The sequence below is a fragment of the Coregonus clupeaformis genome, chromosome 18, assembly GCF_020615455.1.
Source record: "Coregonus clupeaformis isolate EN_2021a chromosome 18, ASM2061545v1, whole genome shotgun sequence".
NCBI lineage: Eukaryota > Metazoa > Chordata > Actinopteri > Salmoniformes > Salmonidae > Coregonus > Coregonus clupeaformis.
Genome location: NC_059209.1, coordinates 56936951 through 56946769, shown reverse-complemented (window position 1 = coordinate 56946769; position 9819 = coordinate 56936951). Strand labels below are relative to the sequence as shown.

Sequence of the window (9819 nt, the reverse complement as noted above, 5' to 3'; positions counted from 1 at the left end):
TTTCAAAAGTAATGCAATGACATGAATGCATACAGGACATAACAACTCTCCACTGACTGGAAAAAATACAAACAATTGTGCATTTATAAGGCAAATACATGGAGGTTGGTTTCAACTAGGCATTTCATGACCATTCAACTAATTAAAAAATAAATCAAGAAACTGAATCTTGAAACCCTTTCCTATCTAATGTGCTTGTCCAGAGGTCTTTTGGTGTGTCTGAAGAAATAATACTTGCTGTTAGGAATTGATACTTGCTTATCTGACTTCGGTCTTTCTGGAGATTTAGCATATTTTACCACTACACAGATCCTGACTTCAGGTGCTAGGTGGTGACTTGTCAAATGTGTACAGTGGCTTGCGAAAGTATTCACCCCCCTTGGCATTTTTCCTATTTTGTTGCATTAGAACCTGGAATTAAAATGGATTTTTTTTTGGGGGGGGGTTGTATCATTTGATTTACACAACATGCCTACCACTTTGAAGATACAAAATATGTTTTATTGTGAAACAAACAAGAAAAAAAAGACAAAAAAAAGAAAACTTGAGCGTGCATAACTATTCACTCCCCCAAAGTCAATACTTTGTAGAGCCACCTTTTGCAGCAATTACAGCTGCAAGTCTCTTGGGGTATGTCTCTATAAGCTTGGCACATCTAGCCACTGGGATTTTTGCCCATTCTTCAAGGCAAAACTGCTCCATCTCCTTCAAGTTGGATGGGTTCCGCTGGTGTACAGCAATCTTTAAGTCATACCACAGATTATCAATTGGATTGAGGTCTGGGCTTTGACTAGGCCATTCCAAGACATTTAAATGTTTCCACTTAAACCACTCGAGTGTTGCTTTAGCAGTATGCTTAGGGTCATTGTCCTGCTGGAAGGTGAACCTCCGTCCCAGTCTCAAATCTCTGGAAGACTGAAACATTTCCCTGTATTTAGCGCCATCCATCATTCCTTCAATTCTGACCAGTTTCCCAGTCCCTGCCGATGAAAAACATCCCCACAGCATGATGCTGCCACCACCATGCTTCACTGTGGGGATGGTGTTCTCAGGGTGATGAGAGGTGTTGGGTTTGCGCCAGACATAGCGTTTTCCTTGATGGCCAAAAAGCTCAATTTTAGTCTCATCTGACCAGAGTACCTTCTTACATATGTTTGGGGATTCTCCCACATGCCTTTTGGCGAACACCAAATGTGTTTGCTTATTTTTTTTCTTTAAGCAATGGCTTTTTTCTGGCCACTCTTACGTAAAGCCCAGCTCTGTGGAGTGTACAGCTTAAAGTGGTCCTATGGACAGATACTCCAATCTCCGCTGTGGAGCTTTGCAGCTACTTCAGGGTTATCTTTGGTTTCTTTGTTGCCGCTCTGATTAATGCCCTCCTTGCCTGGTCCGTGAGTTTTGGTGGGTGGCCCTATCTTGGCAGGTTTGTTGTGGTGCCATATTCTTTCCATTTTTTAATAATGGATTTAATGGTGCTCCGTGGGATGTTCAAAGTTTCGGATATTCTTTTATAACCCAACCCTGATCTGTACTTCTCCACAACTTTGTCCCTGACCTGTTTGGAGAGCTCCTTGGTCTTCATGGTGCCGCTTGCTTGGTGGTGCCCCTTGCTTAGTGGTGTTGCAGACTCTGGGGCCTTTCAGAACAGGTGTATAAATACTGAGATCATGTGACAGATCATGTGACACTTAGATTGCACACAGGTGGACTTTATTTAACTAATTATGTGACTTCTGAAGGTAATTGGTTGCACCAGATCTTATTTAGGGGCTTCATAGCAAAGGGGGTGAATACATATGCACGCACCACTTTTCCGTTATTTATTTTTTAGAATTCTTTGAAACAAGTAATTTTTTTTCATTTCACTTCACCAATTTGGACTATTTTGTGTATGTCCATTACATGAAATAAAAAAATAAAAATCAATTTAAATTACAGGTTGTAATGCAACAAAATAGGAAAAACGCCAAGGGGGATGAATACTTTTGCAAGGCACTGTACCTTGGCTCGAGTTGAACTGAGAACCAATCTGACAATTAGATTTGTATGGAATATTCTGTATGGAGGTAAAGAAAACGATTGCATGCTTTTTACTACTGCAATTAATTTAGTACATTTTGCTCAAACAATGTAGATTCTGTCATCAAATGCACCGACAAAGCATGCACATGTGCCTTGCTAACATGTTCTGATAGAAAAGGCCATCAGTTAGCATGTGCTTTCAAACGTTGAGTGGGAATGATCATTCTGGATGTGCTTTCGGTAAAACATGCAAACCTCCCATACAGTTCCCATACAATGACCTCAGCTGCCTGGCCATAAAACTGCTATTTTCCTTGCCTCATTATGAGTACTACAATATGAAGTGTATGGTTAGGGTGGGCCACCAGTAGTAGTCTCATCAAGTATGATGTTGACTGGCCATTCTGAGGTCTATCGTTTGATCTCAGCCCTAAAGAGACTGGTTTAAACACCTAATTCTGGGGGACATTGTAGTCTACAGTCAAACACACACCTATGTACCTATTGGCCTATTCAAAATGGAGAATATCTTATCACATCGTGTTGCAGTCCTGTGCTTCAGATAGCAAAATATACATGACCAGAGAGGTTGGCTTATGACATTAAATGTCAAACTATGAGGTCCCTGGACGGTATTCGAAATACGTACTGCAATTAAAAAATAAATGGTTTCTAGTATACAACAACAGATGTGTAAGAGCACAGCATTTGACTAGTTGTCAAATGCCATCAAAATCCTTGACCACTGTATTTTTTCTTCTCACAGGGCTGAACATACAGGAATGGAAGTGTTTGAGATTTAGGGCTCTATTCAATCTGCATCGAGGAAATTCAGCTTTACTGCCTGATTTAAATTTAAAGGCAATGTTCCCGCTTTAGCGGAGACTGCATTCACGGTAAACGTTGTTTATGTCGGCTCAATCGGAAATGACCTTTACATTTCTATCGCGGAATCTGTACCGCTTCAGCATTACAGACTGAATAGAGCCCTCTATGATGTGTTTGGTAATATACTTCAAGTATATGAAGGGGTTATTTTACAGTGCCAAGTCTTTTCAATAGTTTCTTCCCTTTGGAGAGCAGTCCCTTTTTCTTTTTGGAGGACAAGTCGTGGGGTCTCCTAATGGGACTGCCAGGCCCCACGGTAGCAGGGCCAGAGCCGGGGATGTGTTGGCGCACTGTGGGGTAGGCGGCTCTTCTGGGCGGACTCGATTTTTCCAATGGAACCTAATGGGAGACCCGTAAGGGACAGTTCAGGGGGGTTAAAAAGCCAGCCCTCTTGCACCCCAGTCACTACTCCCTTCCACTCAGTCCATTCTGTCTCAGTAGGACCACCATACCTTTGGCTTCATCAGTCTATCTCCCTTATAGTGCAGCCCAGTTCAACTTGTCAATGCTCGGATGTCGTCTCTTTAGTGTACTGAGGTGCTGTATACCCCCCTCCCCACTGCCATGTTGACACAGTCTGTCATCAAGCTGGTTTAAAAGATAAAGACTTCAATGCCAAATAATATGTCCGCATACTACTGCTCTCTTTACCAAAAGCACATTTTATGCTGAGATTCTCCAGAATGGCTATCAATGGCAAAGGCCATGCCTTTCACACAAAAACAAGAGATACAATATTGTATTAACATTATGGGACAACATATGACAGCAGATTTTCTTTTCAAATATAAAGGGCATTCATATACAACTAGGTTACAGTAAACATCTAATATCTAAATATTCCTTAATTGTAATCATGAGCTAAAAGGCTTCTTTTCAATTGCACTTAGGAAAGATGGATCCTTAAGATACCATTAACATGAGACTGTAGTCTCTATCACAGTAGTATATGGCTGTAGTACATAACTACATATAGACACACGTCCAGATCAAGAAGAGGTTCATAAGATTCTGCGCATTGACTGTTCATAGTTCATCAAATGTAGAGGGGAGATAAGTGTTTAGATTTACCAGTTTTTGAAGCAATTAATCACTTCATCAAGGTAACTTCATCAAGGTTGTTGGAACCAATTCAACCTGCTTTAAAAAAGTAGTATTTACAAATCTGATCGCAAGCAACTTAGATATTTAAACAAACTCAATAATAAATTTGATTCTCCATTTCTCATGTTAATTAAAATATGGTTAGAAAATCTAATTGATACCACTTTCTATGAGAAAACCATGTTAATAGCTATTTTTGCCATTTCGCATCATTCCTTATATGAAAGAAAAAGTGCACCCCACTAACAACTTAACAAGGGCATTGTGGAGCAGACCACTATCTTGGGCATCTATGGGTAAAGAAATGCCAATTACATTTTTATCTGATTGATTGGATTGCCTGTCTGGCAGACATCTAATTACCATTGACTTGTTTCTAGCAGAGTTTGATTAGATTAAGTGTGGCAGGGTGCACTACTTCAAGGAGAGAGGAGGTTCTATTAGAATGTTAGCTATAGAGTCTGACTGAATGTTACTACTAGTACTACAGGGAGGCAACCTAGACGTGCAACAATGGCCTTTTAGCTTACCATGATTTACAGCAGGAGACTTATCTTGAGAGACGGACATTGTAATATACAACACCCAGAGAAACAACTGAAGATACCATGCTTCTTGTCTAATGCATTGGATGGGTGGTCGTCCTTAAGTTGCTCAGTTGGTAGAGCATGGCATTGCAACGCCAGGATAGTGGGTTTGATTCCCGGGACCACACGTACGTAAAACGTATGCACGCGTGACTGTAAGTCACTTTGGATAAAAGTGTCTGCTAAATGGCATATATTATTTATAAGTCAACACAACAACCTGAATGCTTTTACAATAAACTCATGTCAAATACTAGCACTGACTTTGCTGATAACTACTTTATTGAGGGAAAATGTACTTACTACGACTGTTATATGTGGTTGTCTCAGCTAGCTATCTTAAATGAATGCACTAATTGTAAGTTGCTCTGGATAAGAGCCTCTACTAAATGACTAAAATGTAAATAAAAACTGTCAAGCAAGTAAACTGGGGTCAAGTGTGTCATCCTGGTGTGTTCCACAGTATTCTATCAGTAATGTTTTGAGGTTAATAAAAAAACGATTTACATCCATTCAAAATGAATGAACTGAAATATAAACTGGCAAAATAAAGGTCATAAAAGGTGTTTGTGTGTTGCATAGCGGAAACTAAGGGAACCCATGTCATCTGCATTAGACGAGGGGAGCGTAACCTTGGTATCCTCAGTTGCTCACTTACGTGACGGAAACAGAGCCTTTAAGGTGTGAAATGAACACTCTTCTTCTGTTTTGCCAAGCGGGTGAGGAAAAAAAAATGCAGTGATGGCATTTCAATAGTCTGCACTATGAGAATGACAAATTATAAAACCAACCAAGAAACTTCAGATGAAACCTGTTGATATTCAAACATTAACTTGCAATTATTTGTTAAACAAAGAATTATTGTCACATTATTTTCCTGCTAGTATTATGATTACTTTTGAAATTATACTCTCAAAGAGCAACATAATCTTCTTGATGTCTTGCGTGCTATTTTACAAGTAAGCAATATACAAAAACAAGGCTTTCGGAAGCAAATACAAAAGTTATACTGTACTAGACTTATTTTTCACTATAAAAAGGTTCAAGGGGAATTCATGCATCTTAAAGAGAAAACATGCGGTGCTACAGTCTACATATTTCATCCTCCAGTACATCAAAACTATTTCCTCTATTAGAAACTATTTTAGATTAAACACAGGTTATATTCACAAAGCATTCATTGCAATGCTAAATGTGCATGTGCAAAAAAACAGTTAAAGTTAAAATTCTGCTTTTCTTTTATTGTTTCTGTTTATTCTCTTTGAGAATGCTTTATGAATATGTCCACATTTTAAAATGCATATGCTTCCCCCTTCACAGCAGTCAACATTAAAAATAAAAGTACCTCTGTCAAGTATTAATAGTTTTCGTTATATTTCTGAGACATCAACAACGTTTACAGCATAATGTCTCCAAAGTCTGAATTCCCATCATACGTTCAGGAATGAAACATTCACAAGCACAGACAGAAAACTAAAGGAGTAAGGAGATAAAGGGAATGGAACATAGTAAATGGATGACAGAGGGCTAGTACTGCGAAAGAGCATGTACCCTTTTGGTCTTTATCCGCGCTGCAGCGTCCTGGGGGTATCGAGATTCTCGAGATGGAGTGTCAGTGAGAAAAACCTCAACATCATCAGGCACTTCTTCTAGAAAGTTGGAGGGAACAAGACCTTTGTGTCCATTGAGCTCGCCCTGAGGGATCACAAACAGGGTGACTCGCATAGAATGTACATCGGATTCCACAATATAGATGACTAGACAAAAGGGATACAAAATTATGTCACTGTCTACTATTACTGTCACTGTCATTTTCACTGGTGTTTATTTGCACAAAGCTGGTTGAAGACAAATGTGCTACTTAATTTCATTAAGTGTAAGTCACATCTCACATACTTACATAATGAAACCCATCTTCATCAATTTCACCAAAAACTGTTATGACGTCACCAGCGCAGAATGTCAGTTCAGCCTGTCAAAACAGTGAGATGTGTGAGTTAAGTTTGACCTGCTTTCTCTACATCAAAGCAGCTTGAATCTGTTGAAGTTCTCTATAACCCAACCACATGGGATACTGTTAGGGTTTAATTTGTGTGAAATGCTGTACTTCCTATTCCAATCACAGAGATGCATTGTAAATCTAGAAGTGTCAATGCAGTCTTGGCAGACTGTTGAAACTATCAAATGCATCAAGTGTTGGATGTTTGAAAACAGGATTGCAACACAGACAATAGGGATACCATACTACTATCTACTATCCACTCCTACAGGCCTCTCCAAAACACACAAACCAAACGTAGGAGACTGCTCAACACACAAACCAACCCAAGGAAGGATGCCAGCGCAGACAGTGAGTGAGGGGCTGTATTCATGAGAGGTGTATACTGTAGCCTCATCCACCATGTGAAGCCCACCTCCTCTGAACAGTCCAACAACAGTTACGGAGAAAACAGAGAGTGGACGCTCCTCTCACTCACCTGCTCATTCAGCCTGTCTCTCCCATACTGTGTGGCCGTGCCAATAGAAAGGTGAGAGTGAGTGAAACCAGGGGGAAGGGCCATAAGTACAACAGGAAAAGGTTAAGCTACTAATAATGGGGACTAAATAATGGTACAGACTGGGAGTAAATCTAGGGAGTAAGTATGGCTGGTGTATTGGTGCAATGTTGGCAAGGCAAGCAGGTAAGTCATTAGTAACAGGGTAGAACTAGTTCTACACCTGACTCCATAATAGCAGTAATACTCTACAAACAGCATGTAGCATACAGTTGAATTATTCTCTCATGAGCTGTAAGACATCTCCTATAGGAAAAACTGAGCTGTACATACAGGAAACACTGTGTGACCTGGACAAAATGTACTCCTGGTCATATCCTTTTTCTCAGTTTATAAAGAATTTACTGTATATTTCTGTTTATATCATGTTATACAATCAAGGGTAGGGACAGAGGTATTGAGTCACATGCATCCTGATGGTATCTGGTCTGTAAATGGGGGTGAAGCATGGGAGAAGAGGATATAAAGTTAGAGGTCTAGCAGTACCTCCACATCCACGTTGGGGGAGCTCTCCCTGGGGTCGTAGTCATACAGGGCCACCATTCTACGTGTGGACGAGTGGTGCTGACGCCCACTCCGCCTGTTCCTCTCTGGGCAGAGAAACACAGACAGTCTTCAATCAATAAGAATGATAAGCAACACACTCAACTAGAGATACTCACCTTACTACTCACAGTTGTAAATTCCCACACTAAAATGACAGTATGTAATGCCTTATGATTTGGCATGAATGACCGTCTATTACCATGGCAAAGGCTGAATGAATGATTCAGTTTCAATGATACATGGCACATGAAGGTGAATGCCGTAACGAACACCCCCACTACTTTACTGGAGACGAGCATGTTGGAGACGGACAGAAAATACCCAGAATTCCCTACTCAAACACTCATAGAAGAAAAGTGAAGAAAGGGTGGAGGAAGCAAAGCGTGAAGATGAAGGAAGAGTGCATCTAAAGAGAACACAGACCTCGCTTGGATTTTCGAGACCTGCGGTTTATTGAGCGGCCATCTTTGAAGCGGTCGCAGTTCACTTCACAGGAAAGCAGAGAAAAGAAAAAGAAGGAGGGAAACGATTGTAGAGACAGAGAAATGAGAGTACCATCAGCAATAGACATCAGTGTAGAAAAATAAAGTTAGAGAAAGAAGAGAAGAGGAAGGGAAGAGAAAATCAACTGCAAAGCAGAGAGAGAAAAAGTAGCAGAGAAAAAAACTGGGAGTCCAGGTGCTGCACTACCTAATTTCTCTACAGGAGTGTTGAGTGGGAGGAAGCCCTGTTTGAGTAGCTGGTCCATCATCTCATCATCCTCAGTCTGGATCTCTGACACCATGTTACAGGGGATCAGACCTGGACGGTCACGGATCTCTGCCCTGTAGAAACCATCCGTGTCCTTATCCCCAAACACCTGACCAGCACAGAGAACAATGTTAGCAGGGGGGAGAGAAAGAGACTGCCACCAGCATGACTGTTTTAATAACAAATTCAGAGAGTAGATGCAGAACTATATCAAATTCTGGGCCTGTCCATTTTAGTGAAATTTGATGACCATAATGCGATAAGTCAGGGATCATCAACTAGATTCAGCCGCGGGATGATTATTTTCTTCAGCAGATGGTCGGGGGGCTGGAACATAATAATTTGTAGACTGCAAATTAACCCAAACAGATATATTTGACTAAAACATAATCATTTCAAACCTTGCTTGCATTTGTATACGATCACGTCTCTCTATTATGCATGGGAATATGTGGGAACAGATTTCCTAAATTAAATCACTTGGAGCTGATTTCCTGATGTATTTACAGTCTTTTATGTAAAAAACTAAAAACAAAAAAGTATGTTTGGGGGCCAAATGAAACCACCCGAATTTGGCCCGTGGGCCGCCAGTTGGTGAACCCTGCTGTAAGTCATCACTAGGCCCTACTGTTGTTAGTCTGAGTGAAGCAGATTGGACTACAGCACTGTGTGGCTCAGGCAAACACCTTGATGATCTGGCCCTCTTTGAAGGGCAGCTCCTCGTCAGCAGCATCAGGGTTGGGGGACATGGACAGAGGGTCGTAGTCAAACAGGGCCACAAATATACGCGCCAGGTCCTCTGGCTCCGACTCCTCGTAGTACTCTGGCGACCGGCGCCCTCGGCCCTGCCCGCAGCCATGCCCGCCGTACCCATCTGAAACATAGGAGAGGGCACTGCTGCTACTGCCAGCCCTGCTACTGCCAGCCCAGGACAGGCTGGGGAGTAGAGCGGAGTGGAGGGTAGGGGGATGAGAAGATGTCACTTTGTCAGAGCTGATAGACAGGGGAGAGGGCCATGAAATGTATGTGTGTAAAAAAGACCCCAAGATTTAAAGGGGTTTGAAGAACGGTCATTCTGCACTATTTTGTCCATTGCGAAGTTTATTATCCTCTCAAAGAGCACATGGCTCAAATATTTTTTTTTTTTATAAGACCTTAATTACAAAATCTACAAATTTGAATTTATGAGAATATGTTCGCAGGATACTTTTCTTTGTACAAAGTCTATGCTATCTATAAATGACAGATAGCACAGATTGGCAGTTTATTCACACATCTCTTGCTGGTATGACAGACACCAAAACGACAAACAGAGTATAACACTTACAGATACAGTTAGACAGAGGTAAAGTAGGAGAGACACCAGC

The 9819-nt window shown here is 41.0% G+C and overlaps 1 protein-coding gene across 1 annotated transcript in view; it reads right to left on the bottom strand.

Annotated features, from left to right (window-relative positions):
* Window positions 1-1946: 1946 nt before the first annotated feature.
* Window positions 1947-9819, bottom strand: part of LOC121551002 (RIMS-binding protein 2-like) — a 46131-nt gene continuing 38258 nt past the window's right edge. The window contains exons 16-22 of the mRNA XM_041863497.2: window positions 9139-9326; window positions 8393-8561; window positions 8126-8188; window positions 7643-7746; window positions 6502-6573; window positions 6153-6296; window positions 1947-3249 (exon numbers count right to left, since the gene is read on the bottom strand). Of these exons, the coding sequence (XP_041719431.2) occupies window positions 3055-3249; window positions 6153-6296; window positions 6502-6573; window positions 7643-7746; window positions 8126-8188; window positions 8393-8561; window positions 9139-9326 (935 nt within the window). The 3' untranslated portion in view covers window positions 1947-3054. The remainder of the gene's footprint in view (window positions 3250-6152; window positions 6297-6501; window positions 6574-7642; window positions 7747-8125; window positions 8189-8392; window positions 8562-9138; window positions 9327-9819) is intronic.